We start from the raw sequence: 16,560 nt of genomic DNA, 5'->3' as shown, positions 1-16,560 counted from the left end.
GCCCGAAACGTCGATTCTCCTGTTCTTTGGATGCTGCCTGACCTGCTGTGCTTTTCCAGCAACACATTTTCAGCTCTGATCTCCAGCATCTGCAGTCCTTACTTTCTCCTTTGCCATTGTTCAGCCCATCTGACCAGTCTATATCATTCTACAAATTTGTTTTTCCTCCACACTATTGACTACTTATATTCATGTCTAGATCATTAATGTACATAAGAAACAACAAGGGACCCACACCAAACCTTGCAGTATGCTACTGGGTACAGGCCTCCCGTCACAAAAACAACCTTCGATCGTCACCCTTCGCCTCTAGCCATTAAGCCTATTTTGGACCCAATTTTCCAAATCGCCCTGGATCTCATGGCCTCTTATTTTCTTGACTGGTCTGTCTTGTTGGAAGCCTTAAAGTCTACATACATCACTGCCACAGCATTTAATTACACATTTAATTACCTCCTTGAAAAATTCAATTAAACCTCCTGACCCCTCCTGACATCGGCATGCTGAATATCCTTTCCTCTCAGAGTGGATATTAATTCTAGCCCTTAACATTTTTGTTTAATAATTTCCCAAGCACGGTTGTCAGAGTCACTGGTTTATCTTTCAAACAACTGCTCCAACCAATTGTCCTCTAGTCATCTGGCATCTCTCCTGTATCCAGACAGGATTTGAAAATTAGCATCAGTGTCCTGGAAACCTTTTCTCTTGCCCCCCACAGTAGCTCAGGATAAAGTTCTCTGGGTCTTATCCAATTTTAATTTCACGAGAACATCTAATAGCTCCTTCCTCTCAATTGTAACTTGGTCAAGCACATCACAGTCCTCTTCCCTTGCACAATGCTCCTGCATTAAAGTTATAGCCATCCAACCTTACAAGACACCCTTGTGTCCTGACGATCTACATTCTTCCTGTCAGACTGGTTTGGCTTTTCTTCTACATTTGTCCGTGCATCACTCACTATTGTGACTCCACTTGCAGGCCATCTCCCTGCCAAATTAGTTTAAACCTAAGACCCTCCTGGACTCCCACCACAAGCTTAATCATAGAATATAGAACAGCACAGGTAAAAGGCTCTTTGGCCCGCCATGTCTGTGGTGATTATGATGCTTTTCTAAACTAATCCCATCTGCTTACATGTGGCCTGTATCCCTCTGTCCTCTGCCTGTTCATGTGTCTCTTTAAATGCCCCTTAAACTTTGCTATCATAGCTATTTCTCCCACTTCCTCTGGCAGCATATTCCAGATACCTAATACCCTCTGTGTAAAAACACTTTCCATCTCTCACCTTAAACCTATATCCCTTAGTATTTGACATTTATACACTTGAGGATATATACATTTCAATTTCCCCAAGAATGTTGGTCTTGCTGTGGTTCAGGAGCAACCCGCTGCATTTGTCCAGGTCCCACCTTTTCCAGAAACAGATTCACTAACTCAAGAATATAGAGCTGTCCTTCCTGCACCAACCCTTCAACCAGACATTCATCCCACTCTACCTACCTACATATCCCTATCCTCAGAAGCAGAATAAGATATGTTGTCCTTTATTGTCTGCTTCTTCAACCGACCCTGCCACCTTCAATTACTTGTGCACATATATACTCATATCCCACTGCTTTTCTACCCCCCCAATCCCTTATATTGCCTCCCCATGTTTTCCAACCAAAACGAATCACTTCACATTTCTCCGCAATGAATTTCATGTGCTAACTGTCTACCCATTCTACCAATTTAAATATGCATTTGAGGTTCTACAATATCTTCCTCACAGGTCACAATATTTCTAAGTCCCACGTCATCTGTAAGTTCTGAAACTGTGCCCTGTGCAACCACTTTTAGGTCTTTAACATATCTTGCTCTTGGAAGAGCAAGAGTCCCAATACTGACCCCTGGGGAAGCAATTACAAACCCTTCTCCCAGCCCAAAGAAAAATCCATAAACCACCACACTCTATGTTTCCCATCCCTCAGTCAATTTTGGATCCATACTAGCCCTTTTATTCTGGGAGGTCTAACTTTTTTCTCATTAGTTGTTGTGTGACACACACTGGTTGAGTACTATTATTGCCTGTTTACTTTCAGATTTTCAATATCTATTTCTGTGCTTTTAAATTTGAAATGTCTGTATGAAATTTCCTTTGAGAATAGTCTGTGGCCATTGCTCGTCCCACACAATCAGATTTCGTTAAATCTGATTTTATTAACATAACCCTCACACTCCCATCCCATACCAACCCTTGACTAGTTTTCCCCAATTCTGGTCTTCTATACATTTCTACTTTTCGCACTTCAACACTATAAGCTAACTAAGTCCTAAGCTGTGGAATTCTGCCTGTAAACTTCTTCCCTTTCCTCTCTCTGCTTTTAATTTGCTCCTCTAAATTATTTCATTGACCAACCTTTCAGTTGCCTTTCCTAATATTCCTCATAGTTTCTCTTTAGATGTTTCAAATGTGTTGTATAAATGGTGTTTGTTATTGCTAAGAACAAATTTAACTGAGAAGATGCAACAGGTTTCCTGGATGATAGGATTCAATTACTGCGATAAGTGTCAGCTCAGACACACTGCGGTCAAGCAGATCCTTTCAGGAAACAAGAAACCATTATATTCCAGATTCTCTCTTATGGAACCCTGTCTCCTAGCCTCTTCCACAAATATAGTCAACAGCACCCAAAAACATCTTACAATTAGAGGTATATTTCAAAGAACATACTCAGAGATGCTGCAAGATTTATATACATTGTCTTTTTAAACTGTCAGCCCAGCTGTGCAATGTGATAGTAAATCCTTTACTGTAGATTCATGAATTACTTTTATTTTACATAAAACTGTTTGATCATTTAGTCATTGTTGCCATTTTCTGAGATGACATGAGGGAAATCACCACTTAGCTATTTGGGGACAACCGTCAAGTCCCCCTGGTGGCACTGACTCTTACACTAAGTGGAGTCATAGCTTTCAGCTCAAGACCCAGTCTTCTCATGGAAAATATGATCATGATTGAAAGAAAAATGGTACAGGTATAAAATCAAAACAGTAATGACATGAACAATTAAAAATACATACTTGTTTCTCCAGCTGTGTCAGCACATATCCCAACGAACTTCCCATACTGACTACCAATAGACTGGATGTCAAAATACACATTTCCTGAAATGTTTTAAAAAACAAGTGTTTTGTTTAGTGAATAAAAATTGCTTTCTGATATCATGACAAGTTTGCTTAAGAATTTATTTGTATAGATAACTGGGTCAAATCATACCGAACTACAGATATTTGCTAATATCTTAGAATGATGAAACAGCACACATAGCTCATCATTTCTATATTGGACTGGGTCTTTGAAAGAGATATCCAATTAATCCCATTTTCCCTACTCTATCCCTGTAGCCCTGTAAATGTTTTCTTTTTCTAGTATATATCTGATTTTATTTTAATAGCGAGTTTTGAGTTTTTTTTTATAGTTACCTTGCATCTTTAAAAACTGGCTACAAAGACAATAGAGGCAAAGGTTTTAATCTGCCAAAATTTCTGAAATTCTGAAAGGGTCCTGCAGATTGGAAAATTGCTACAATCATACCATTAATGAAGAAAGGAAGACAGGACAAAAAAAAAAGGCCAATTAGTCTAACATGTGTCATCAGGGAATTGCTGAAGTCCATTACTAAGGAGATGAGGGTTGTAGTAGAATACACAGATCATCATAATGGCCCAGATTTTGAGATAGGAAGATGGTTGTTGCTGCAGCACAGACTGGAATTTGCTTTGGGTTATTACAGAAGCTCTGATAGAGCTGAGTTCAAGGGAACTGTTCTGAAAATTGAAATTTTCTTGGGGCAATTGTCTGGGACCATCTGAAAAACATTCCTGACCTGAATTAGAATCAAAGACTCCAAAGGATTCCAACAGACTGAAGCTAAATAGCTATGCAGGAAATGTTAATGGATGAAAACCTGCTCTAAATCCTGGTTAACTATTGAACTAAACTGTGACTCACACTGATTCTTCACAAATCCTCACATCCTCATACCTGACACACTCATCTCTTGCTCTGCACCCTGAAACCCGAGGTCCCCATGCCCAAGATCAGACACCTTCTGAACACCTCAAGCCAAGCCCACTAGATCTAACACACACTACCTAAACAGGCAATCTCGACCTTCTGACCCCTGACTCTTCTGCCTGAACTGCCCACTGAATATCATCTGACCAATTACAGCCCTAGCCTTATTCTATCCTCTTCCCAGCCGTTGTGTTATGAAGTTTGTAATTACTGTACCTTTAAGAGAGAGTGAAGGTTGTTTTGTACTGACAGCTTATAAGCACCTGTCATATGATTAACTAGCAGTCTCAAAGTATACTGGAAAATTGGAAATATGTAACATTTGGCTGTGAAATAGTCGGTTAGTGTTTTGACAACAATTCAAATCTAACCAACCAGTTTAAATTATGCTGAAAATGTGTTGCTGGAAAAGCGCAGCAGGTCAGACAGCATCCAAGGAGCAGGAGAATCAACGTTTTGGGCATGAGCCCTTCTTCAGGAATGAGGAAAGTGTGCAAAGCAGGCTAAGATAAAAGGTAGGGAGGGGGAACTTGGGGGGAGGGGTGTTGGAAATGCGATAAATGGAAGGAGGTCAAGGTGAGGGTGATAGGCTGGAGTGGGGGTGGGGGCAGAGAGGTCAGGAAGAAGATTGCAGGTTAGGAAGGTGGTGCTGAATTCGAGGGTTGGGACTGAGACAAGACGGGGGGAGGGGAAATGAGGAAACTGGAGAAATCTGAGTTCATCCCTTGTGGTTGGACGGTTCCTAAGCAGAAGATGAGCTCTCTTCCTCCAGCCGTCGTGTTGCTATGGTCTAGCGATGGAGGAATTCAAGGACCTGCATGTCCTTGGTGGAGTGGGAGGGGGAGTTGAAGTGTTGAGCCAAGGGACGGTTGGGTTGGTTGGTCCGGGTGACCCAGAGGTGTTCTCTAAAACGTTCCGCAAGTAGGTGGCCTGTCTCCCCAGTATACAGGAGACTACATCAGGTGCAGCGGATGCAGTAAATGATGTGCGTGGAGGTACAGGTGAATTTGTGGCGGATATGGAAGGTTCCCTTGGGGCCTTGGAGGGAAATAAGGGGGGAGGTGTGGGCACAAGTTATGCATTTCTTGCGGTTGCAGGGGAAGGTACTGGGAGTGGAGGTTGGGTTGGTGGGGGGTGTGGACCTGACGAGGGAGTCATGGAGGGAGTGGTCTTTTCAGAACGCTGATAGGGGAGGGGAGGGAAATATATCTCTGGTGGTGGGGTCCGTTTGGAGGTGGCGGAAATGACGACGGATGGTATTGGAACAACCGAACAAGTAAAAAGTGAGGTCTGCAGATGCTGGAGATCAGAGCTGAAAATGTGTTGCTGGTTAAAGCGCAGCAGGTCAGGCAGCATCCAAGGAACAGGAAATTCGATGTTTCGGGCATAAGCCCTTCATCAGAATTCCTGATGAAGGGCTTATGCCCGAAACGTCAAATTTCCTGTTCCTTGGATGCTGCCTGACTTGCTGCGCTTTAACCAGCAACACATTTTCAGAACAACCGAACAACCCAGATGGCCTGCTTCTTCAAAGACCACAATTTCCCCCCAGACGTGGTCGATGATGCTCTCCACCACATCTCCTCCACTTCCCGCTCCTCCACCTTGAGCCCCGCCCCTCCAATTGCCACCAGGACAGAACCCCACTGGTCCTCACCCACCACCCCACCAACCTCCATATGCATCGTATCATCCGCCGTCATTTCCGTCACCTCCAAACGGACAACACCACCAGCGATATATTTCCCTCCCCTCACCTATCAGCGTTCCGAAAAGACCACTTCCTCGTCAGGTCCAAACCCCCCACCAACCCAACCTCCACTCCCGACACCGTCCCCTGCAACCGAAAAAAATGCAAAACTTACACCCACTCCTCTCCCCTTACTTCCCTCCAAGGCCCCAAGGGATCCTTCCATATCTACCACAAATTCACCTGCACTTCTACACACATCATTCACTGCATCCGCTGCACCCGATGTGGCCTCCTCTATATTGGGGAGACAGGCCGCCTACTTGCGGAACATTTCAGAGAACACCTTTGGGACACCCAGACCAACCAACCCAACCACCCCGTGGCTCAACACTTCAACTCCCCCTCCTGCTCCACCAAAGTCATGTAGGTCCTTGGACTCCTCCATCGCCAGACCATAGCAACATGACGGCTGGAGGAAGAGCGCCTCATCTTCCGCTTAGGAACCCTCCAACCACAAGGGATGAACTCAGATTTCTCCAGTTTCCTCATTTCCCCTCCCCCCACCTTGTCCCAGTCCCAACCCTCGAACTCAGCACCACCTTCCTAAGCTGCAATCTTCTTCCTGATCTCTCTGCCCCCACCCCTTCTCTGGCCTATCACCCTCACCTTAACCTCCTTCCACCTATCACATTTCCAACACCCCTCACCCAAGTCCCTCCTCCCTACCTTTTATCTTAGCCTGTTTGGCACACTTCCCTCATTCCTGAAAAAGGGCTCATACCCGAAACGTCGATTCTCCTGCTCCTTGGATGCTGCCTGACCTGCTGCGCTTTTCCAGCAACACATTTTCAGCTCTGATCTCCAGCATCTGCAGTCCTCACTTTCTCCTAGAAGAGTTTAAATTATGCCCCAGGATATTAAAACCCAATTGATTTGAATTTATTGTTTTTGCCAATATCGAACCAATGAGATGATCTGATGTTGGGGGTATAAAAAAAAGGTAGGCAGTTTGAAAGTCAGACAGAGTAACTGCCATTGAAACACACTTTATCAAAGGTATCTTTTAATATAAAAAAATTTACTATAAAAGAAAGACGACAACCCAGGGAGATCTTCAACCAGAAGAGAGACACCGACGGTGACAGCCACTGTATGGTTTTGAAATTAAGTTGATGCAATTATAATAAGTGTTTTTATTGGAACAGTATATTGTTTTAGAGTTGGAGGCAGATAGTAAACAGTTAAGAGAAGGGGGGGCTTAGATTTGTATATCATTGTTGTTTAATGTTCACTTGTAGAGTTAAAGAAGGAATTGATATTATTTTCGTTAAATAGTGAACTTTGGGTGTTCTCTGTCACTCATATTTTAACAGGTTATGAGACGAGGTGAGCTTTTCTGGGTGTTTAGTTTAATTAACAGAAGGGTTCACTGTCATGTCGTAACGCTTGGAAGCAACCAGCCAACTGCCCACCCCAAATGGATCTGATCTCTTGATCAAATGTGCTTACCTGCCACTCCCCAATTCAGTCAAGTCTGACCCACCTGGCACCTTACTGACCTAGCCCCATACATCCGATTGACACCTTTTATCTCTAATCCCACACAGGGTCATAGAGATGTACAGCATGGAAACAGACCCTTCAGTCCAACCTGTCCATGCTGACCAGATGCCCTCTCCCATCCTATACCTCGCCAACCTGCCACCTTAATCCCTCACCTACATGGTGCCAGCTACCCCTTCCAGAACTCCTATCCCACCCAATCCCTCGCGCTTCTGCCAGCATACCCTCACAATTAACTTACATATTTAGCTTCTGTCAATAGGTTTCAAAGTGGCAACAGGGCCTTTACGGCACAGCATATGGAACTTACTGCTGAAAAATGAAATATTCTTTGAGCCTTTATCATGGATTACTGGATTCATCTATACTGGTTCAGCTGGGAAGACGCCTGGGCAAGAAATTGTAGAGAGGACTCCTCTAAAAGCAAGTCTTCTTTTTGATCTGATCAAGGTTGACATTAGAGATTGTGAACCTGACTGGAAAATCTGGATCAAAATGATCAGACAGAAACTGTGAAAGGAAAACTATGTTTAACTAACCTTTTAGTGTTTTTTTTAAGGAAGGTGGACAAAGACACATGTACGTGGTATATTTGGATTTCCAATAGGACATTTGAAAAGGTATCATATCAACGTTTACTATACAAATTAAGATCTCATAATATAAGGGATAATATATTACCATGGATAAAGAATATAGCAGACACTAGGGATAAACGTTTTACAGGTAAACAAGCTGTAACTAATGGAATGTCACAGGGATGAATTCCGAGACCTCAATTATTTATTATCTACATCACAGAATTTAATGTCAAGCTACACACACAGCAGCTATATTTGCCGATTATACCAAAACAGGTGCCAAGAGGATGTTAAGCTGCTCCAAAGAATAGTTAGGTTAAGCAAATAGGCAAAAAATTTTGGAGATGGCATATAATGTAACAAAGTATGAATCTTGACAGAAAACTAAGCAATACTACACTGTGCAAATTGAGGAAGATTACAGAACTAGGTGGTACAGAGAATCTGAATGTTACGGTCTATAAATTACAAAACATTAGTATGCAATTGCAGCAAGTGATTAGGAGGACAAATGGAATACTGACACATATGGCAAGGGGAATGGAATGTAGGAGTAGGAAGCGGTCCAAGGCCTTGGTGAGATCATATCTGGAGTACTGTTTACAATTTCGATCTCCTTATTTGAAAAGTGATGAAATTGCATTAGAAGCAATTCAGAAAAAAATACACACTCAATTCATTTCTGATGAAAGATTGATCTTACTAATAAGAAAACATTGAACAGGTTGGATCTTTATCTAATAAAATTTGGGAAAATGAGAAGTGTTCTTTTTATTGAAATAGATATGACCCAGAGGGAACACGACAGGGTGGATTCCGAGAAAAGGTTTCCTCTTGTCGGAGAGATCGAAAGTAGGGGACACGATTTAAAAATAAAAGGTTCCACATTCTGAGATAAAGCGAATATTATTTTCCCCAGTGAGTAATTCTTCTTAACCAGAAAACAGTGAAGGCTTGGTCATTTAATTTATTCAACACAGTTAGACTGACAATGAAGTCAAAGGTTATACAGGGCAGACAGGAAGGTGGAGCTGAGACCATAAACAGACCAGCCATGATTTTATTGAACTGCACAGCAGGCTTGAAGAGTTGAATGGACTACTCCTACCCCTAAGTTCTATGCTCCTAAATCATGTTATAAGGAGTAATTCTGAGTACATCAATAGATTCTTTTTGTTTGTTAACTTTCTAAAACTGTATCCTCCAGGCTCTAAACCTCCTGTGAATGGAAAAACTATCTGCCTACCTACTTTACCAAAACCTCTTTTCATTTTGAAAGGAAATCACATTTTGAAAGGAATTGTTACATTACTTACCATTTCATTATTTTAAAAAAGTATATCAACATGAGTTCAAACTCTTTTCAGGACATTGATGTCTTAATCAGCCCTTACTTTAAAATCAAATTTATCCCAAAATATTGAAATAAGTTGTTGTGGTTCTGTTCGCCAACCTAGGAATTTGTGTTGCAGACGTTTCATCCCCTAAGGATAGCTATCCTTAGTAGCCACACACGCACATGACAAGCAACATGAATTTGACTGGGACAACACTACTATTATAGGACAAGCCAAACAGAGAACAGCCAGGGAATTCCTAGAGGCATGGCACTCATCCACAGATTCAATCAATAACACATCGACCTAGACCCAATATACCGACCACTGCAGCGGACAGCTGGAACTGACAACTAGAAGCGGCAGATTCAAACCACTACAAATGGCGGAGGAAAGATCACAGAAGCGCTTCACAGGAGGTTCCCAAGCACTGAGGATGTCATCTAGACAGGGAACGAAATGTCTGCAACACAAATTCCCAGCTCGGCGAACAGAACCACAACAACAAGCACCCAAGCTACAAATCTTCTCACAAACTTTGAATATTGAAATAAGCCTTAATAAATATCCCATCCTCCTCCACTAGTCTTAAACTACACAAACCATGTCAACATTCCAGTTATGGCCCCCATAGACACCAAAAGCATTTTAAAAAGTAAGTTACCCTCAAATCACTAGCATGGAAAAAACTGCTAGACAAGATTTCACCTATTAGAGCTTTTACTGTAGCAGTCCAACTAGAATCAACATAATTCAAACATTAACAAAGGAAAAATATTTTGAATAAAAAGATAAATTTCACTTCAAATAGTCAAGACTGCTTCTCATGTCTCATGACAATGTTCGTAACTACATTAATTCCGACACAAATATAGGACTACATGCAACCTCACAGAATCTTTCTAATTTTAAAACTAACTCTCACCATTATGTAGCATCTCTCCCCTCCCATGCCATCCAACCTTACACCAACAATTAAGGAATAGAGGGATAGTAGATATCTGGGAGCACCATCACCGACAGGTTCCACTTCAAGCCACACATTATTCCAATTTGGATCGACAGTTTATTACCAGTCATTTACTATCATTTGGTCAAAACTGTCAAACTCCTTCCCTGAAAATATCATGGGTGCATCTACACCACATGGAATGCAGTCGTTAAATAAGGCAGCTTAACACCACCTTCTCAAAGGCAATTAGATATTGGCAATAAAATTATGGCTACATCACTGATGCCCAAAACCTGCAAATTTATAAAACAAAATTCTGCTTGAATCACATCGATCAGCATCCATATTCCATCCAAAGTCACCATGCTCAGATATCACCAACAAAATATGAACCTATGAATCATAAGAACGCTTGATGCGCACAGAGGCCATTCAGCCCATCGAGTCTGCACTGGTTCTCTGAAGAGCATCCCACCGAGACCCACCCCGCCATCACCCGGCAGCTCAGTGGCAAGCACTGCTGCTTCACAGCGCCAGGGACCGGGGTACAATTCCAACTTCGGGCGACAGTCTGTGTGGAGTTTGCATATTCCCCCTGTGTCGGTTTCCTCTGGGTGCTCCGGTTTCCTTACACAGTCTAAAGGTGTGCAGGTTAGGTGAATTGGCAATGCTAAATTGTCTATAGTGTTCAGGAATGTGTAGGTTAGGTGCACTAGTCAGGGATAAATATAGAGTAGTGGGAACGGGTCTGGGTGGGTTACTCTCTAAGGGTTGGTATGGTCTTGTTGGGCCAAATGACACAAAATTCCCAGAGACCCCCTTCACCAACCCTTTTAAATAGTCTTGCGGCCTATGGGTAAGACTGCAACAATAGCAATGTATCTTGATTAATCCAGAATCACTTGCTACTTCCTGTCTTCAACTCTTTATTCTTTCCAACTGTATCACACAAATACACAAATACACAGAGTCTGTATTTTCTATTTACACTTTATTTCTTAACTGTTCATCACATGGGAACCACAAGTCACACAACCCAATGATGTCACGATCATAAAATCAACTAGCCTTCTTTCATAACACTCCCCAACCCACTTTGGCCTTAAAGGGAGATCACGCAAAATGCAGGCTGCTCCCAGCACAGTCATCTCGATATCATGCAAAGTTTTGTTTTAAGACATACATCAAATAAGATTTTCAGTTTGTCTGAAGGTTTAGCATTACCTCAAGGTCAGGCTGTTGGTTAAGTGGAATTAATATGATCTAAAATTATTATTTTGCCGGTTCAAAGTTAAGAATTTCTTCCATTGTTATGAAAATGCGTCATATTTAATATTGCTTTGGACTTGAGTTTGTAGGATTCTGGACATGCCTGTTGTCTTTTTACAAAGATTAATGAAAAGACACATTAGAGCATTATTTTTAAAAATTAAAGCATTGCTTATAAATGAAATAATTCGACATACTCGCTGGTCTAGGTTGTTTCACTCCAGTGAAACCATCCAACTGTTTTACACTGGGTGTTATGACTGCTCTGTGTAACAAGCATTTACAAGCTTGGCTTTTATGTTTGGATTTTTCAATTGCAGGGAAAAGCCTCCTTAAGCACAAGGTGCTCATCTCATGGCTCCTATTGCTAAAATACCTGTGTTAAGAAATCAGGGTGAAACTCAACTGTTCCTCTGGAAGAATGATTGAAGGAACTTCTCAATACTGTATTTTCTAAACAAGCTATGTCTGGCAAGAATTCAGAAGCAACTGCGTGTGGTTAATGACTTGACCACACATACAACAACTACTTTTTACCCCTTATCATTCTGTTTTGCCTTCAAGAATAACCACTGTTAGCCTGAAAGTGTTTATTTTTAGACTGAATCCCTGCAGTAAGAGAAATCCATTTTTCTCAGCCTTTACCAAGAGTATGTGTGCGCGCTTTAGGTTATTTATCTTTCACATTACAAGTTGCATGCATTAATTAATTCAGCATCTCAGTAAGTGGATTTGTTTCATAATTAATGAATTATTCTGTCTTTACTCCATGGTCAATTTGCCTTTTCATTCTAAGTTCAATATTGGGAAAGAATACGATTGGTTATATTAGAATGAGGTGAAACATTTGAATTACGTTATGGCACTGGAGAGAAACATACAAATCCTGTCATTTTGACCATAACATCATTAATAAAAGCACAACAGTAATTCAGTAATGAGACAATTGTCATGCAGAAACTCACCTGTGGAGGTTGAATAGGCATGGCCATTGTGAATAATTCTTTCTATAAATGCAACAATCTTGGGAATGTTATCAGTCACGCGCATGTAAACAGTGGGTGGAAGAACCTAGGAAAGCAACATTAAAAACAGTGTTCAGGATTTGATTAAACCAACCTCCCACATTATCTCACAAATAGAACTATAATGGTTTCGGAACAGAGTTAGATATCAAAGAGTCAGTTAAACCTAAAGTTCAGGTATGGGTGGATTGAGATATATCACTGTGGTACTATTTCTGTGACTTCTTCCAATAAATTACTGCACACTCCTGGATCCTGTCAAATGTCAGAAGGACGCGTATTTAAATATTGCAGGTACTTGAGCTGAAAAGAACTCCAAAATGGACCAGATTATATGAAATTCCCTTTTAGGACACCTTTACAACATACATGACAAGATCTCTTGGAAGAGTTCAAACATTCAGCACTGTTTTCAAAATATGAACAAACTGTTCAACTTTCCAGGTTTAACTTTGTACAATAGTCTAAACCAGGTCACAGTAAATTGATAGCAGAACTAAAAATCGGGAGAAGTGTAAAATGGGGTTGGGATCTGCCTCACAGAGGATACAAGGTACATATCCTCCAGAACTAGTACCTGCCAACATACAGGTTTGAGTATCCCATTGACATTGACAAAGCGACTATGCTTGAAAAATGTGAGAAATTGGAACAAAAAGAGGTCTTCCCAGCACACAAATTTGGGAAATAAGTTCCACGCCAAAGTGATTGATACATTTTGGTGGGACAGAGGAGAGGCCACATAAAATAAAGGGCACAATGCTAAACAAGGGAATAGAAACAGACAGATTGGAGGGATTTGTGCACAAATTATTAAGCAGGCAGGTCAGGTTAAGAAAGTGGTTTAAAAGGCAACTGGATTTTATAAATAGAGGTAGAGAGCACAAAAGCAAAAAGGTTATGATGATCTTTAAGAAAAGATCGGTTCAGACTCAAGTGGGGCATTGTGCCTGTTTCAGGCAATGCACTTTAGGAAGAATGTGAAGGTGACGAAGAGGATTCAAAAAAGATTCATGATGGTGATTCTGGAGAGAACGATCAGTTATGATGATAGTTTGGCAAAACTGGAGATGTTTCACGCACAAGTGGATTAAAGCAGCCCCTTTCCTGTGACAGCATTTGGCTCTGCTTAGTTTGAACCTTGAGATTACTAGTGTTGCTGGAAGTGAACTGTTGGAGAGCTGGTACTTAGTAGAGTGCAGTATTGTTAGAAGTGCTGTCATTTGGAAAAGGCATTAAACAGAGTCCCCATGTGCTATGTGTGGGAACTTGCTTTGCATGCAATTGACTGCCATGTTTTCTACATTAGAATGGTTCAAATGTACTTCAGTAGCTGTAAAACACTTTAGGACATCTTGAGGTCGTGGAAGGTGTTACAAGCATCCAAATAATTTCTTTTCTCTCAGCACAAATCTTGTCACTATGCCAACTCCCATGAGTCAAGGCTTGCTTCATTTCTCCCTTTTTAGTTGATGTTTGAACTGCTACATGGCTGTTATTCTTTAACTTGTTGATGCTTACCATTGTCAAATTCCCTCCCACCTCCAGTCCCAGTTAGATAATTATATTTTATATAATGCAATCATTCCAAAGTAATTGCTTCACAAACCAATAAACTTTGTAAACCAGTTGAAAATTTAAATTGTATAACATATCATGTTCAGTCTTTGTCTGCAATGAGTCTTTGAAAGAGCCATCCAATTAGTCCCACTCACCAGCCTTTTCCCAGACTTCTGCAACTTATATCTCAAATTTACTCAATCCCTCTTTTGAAAAGTTATTAATGAATCTGTTATCATTACTTTTTAAGGGACCACATTCTTGAATATGACAATTTACTGCATACAAGAAATTTGCCTCATTTTCCTTATAGTTCTTTACTAATTATTTTAAATGTTTCTCATCTTGCCAGTGACAAGACTTCCTCTTATTCAAAATCATTCAAGATTTTAACACCTCCATTAAATCTCTCTTCAACTTTCGCCTGTTCTAAGATGTTTCTCCAGTTCAATTTCAAGTGCTTATGAACGGTCAGCAGCTATTCAAACTTGTGTGTTACAACTGCAAGGAAGCATTCATTATACCTTTAAACACGCCATATCTTGTTTGAAATCCTCTTCATAGGTGCGTGAAAGTACTGTGGACGAAATATTCAACTGCAATTCGGAAAATAATAGTTAACAACTGTAACTTCGATGGTTTTGGATTAAATGCTTCCTGTGAATAGTCCTGGTAATTTACCTCATTGGCCCTTTTAATTATTTTGTCGTCAATATCTGTGATAACCATCACCATAATCACATCGATGCCAAAGATCTTGGTCAATATTCTTCTAAGGATGTCAAATCGAACGTAGGAGCTAGAAAACAAATTACAGAAGTGAAAATGTTATTGATTAAGATTATGGTCTAAGATTTATTTCTAGCTTTAGGGAATCAATCCAGCTATGAGGTTTTGTTCCAGATCTGGGTGTGGGTGCAAGTTCTTGCTCAACCATTTATTTCTTTATTCGTCAGCTGGAAGAAACAGTCACCTCAATGGGCTGGATTCTACATGGTTCGATAGGATTAGAAAGGCAGAACGGAAAGTAAGTTGTCTGCTGTCAGCTCATCTAATCAAGTACCAGGTAATCAATTCATAACCAGCTGAATGAATTGAATCAAATTAGCTTTATTGTCATATATACTCATATGAGTAGAGTGCAAAGTTTATAGTCTCTGCATTACAGCGCCAGCTTGGGTACGAGGATACCTCGGTACAGATACTTAAAATCAAATTCTTAGGAAATGAAAAGAAAATTAGAAAAGTAAAGAAATAAATAGTCTGGCATTATAGATATAATAATTGTGCGACATTTGAAGCCAAAGCGGGACCTGAGGCCCAGTGGCAGGCTGGCAGCAGAGCCAGGGACTCTCGGTTGTGGGGCAAGTGTGGGCTCAGCTGCAAAGAGATGGTGCTTAAAGTGGGGTGACCCCCTATGTTGGTGGGTCCGGCATAGGCAGCGGCGAGGTGGCAATGATCTCCCTTGAGGCTAGGTGCTGGCATGGACTGGGTTGGAAAGATTGATATTCTGAACTTTTTACTTCTTTATTGTTTTCTAATTTATTCCCGTTGTGCGAGCAATGAACATTGAAACAAAGCCCAGGAGAACTTTTGTAAAGTAAGAAACCAGACCTGTCAGGGACTATGATGGAAAACAGGGTTATTTTCTCAGGGTTATTGGAAACAGTAAAAGGCAATTGTTCATCAAGAGTCACTCCATGTTTGAAGAAATATGAAGAAAATGCAGATTGCTGGGTTCAGGTAAGGTCGGCAGGTTAAAAGTCCATCAGCTGGTAGGGTAGAAACAACTTATGTTCCAGGAGTTTAAACTTGTATCTGGGACAGCGTTCCCAAATTTTGGCACCACTCCATTGATGTTATGTTGAGGGGATTTTGCTAAGCTGACTGGGATTCCCAGACCCTCTTGTCCAGATTTAGATTTAGACCAAATGTTCAAACCAGGTTGGGACTATTGAGGTAAAGGAGCAAAACTTAAATATCTGAAAAGTTCAACCAACTTTTTAAACATAAATTTGAAGGTTTATTATAATAACCCAGCAGATGGAGCTCTAGAGAAGCCTCATGATACGAGGACAAAATATGATGCGACAGCCAAGTCAGAAAATAACATGCAAATGTCTGTTACAGTGTCACTACCAAGTAACACAAGGAAGTTCAACGGTGCAGATATCCGAATACAAGATACTCCCACAATGAAATATAGCATTTTTCATTATGCTATAGGATGCTAATATATTAAAAGGTGGATCCACTGTGCCTTAATATTTGTGAATTAGTTGTGTGCTGGGAGGGACAGCTGTATCCCCGATCCAAAATAAACCAACAGTTCATCAAAAACAAGAACACCATCTTGGACTGAGAGAAACAGTAGTATGGTGAATCACCTCTCACACCCTATTTCTCTGTGTGAAGGAAATTCACCTTTTCAAGGAGGGAGGAGATTACTGCAACTTTCCCCAAACTGCTCTTAAACTTGAAGTACTGTGCTTCAAGGGTGGGAAACTGAAATGGATA

At 40.9% G+C, this 16,560-nt stretch overlaps 1 protein-coding gene across 3 annotated transcripts in view; it reads right to left on the bottom strand.

The window, feature by feature from the left end:
- The window catches only part of cars2 (cysteinyl-tRNA synthetase 2, mitochondrial), a 68,118-nt gene that overhangs the window by 35,562 nt on the left and 15,996 nt on the right, over positions 1–16,560 (bottom strand). For all 3 annotated transcript variants that reach the window (XM_060826478.1, XM_060826479.1, XM_060826480.1), the window contains 4 exons: positions 14,725–14,842; positions 14,568–14,639; positions 12,424–12,529; positions 3,067–3,150 (listed from right to left, as the gene is read on the bottom strand). In XM_060826478.1, the coding sequence (XP_060682461.1) occupies positions 3,067–3,150; positions 12,424–12,529; positions 14,568–14,639; positions 14,725–14,842 (380 nt within the window). The remainder of the gene's footprint in view (positions 1–3,066; positions 3,151–12,423; positions 12,530–14,567; positions 14,640–14,724; positions 14,843–16,560) is intronic.

This window comes from Hemiscyllium ocellatum, chromosome 6 (assembly GCF_020745735.1).
Source record: "Hemiscyllium ocellatum isolate sHemOce1 chromosome 6, sHemOce1.pat.X.cur, whole genome shotgun sequence".
Classification (NCBI taxonomy): Eukaryota; Metazoa; Chordata; class Chondrichthyes; order Orectolobiformes; family Hemiscylliidae; genus Hemiscyllium; species Hemiscyllium ocellatum.
This window is presented reverse-complemented; position numbering and strand designations above follow the sequence as displayed.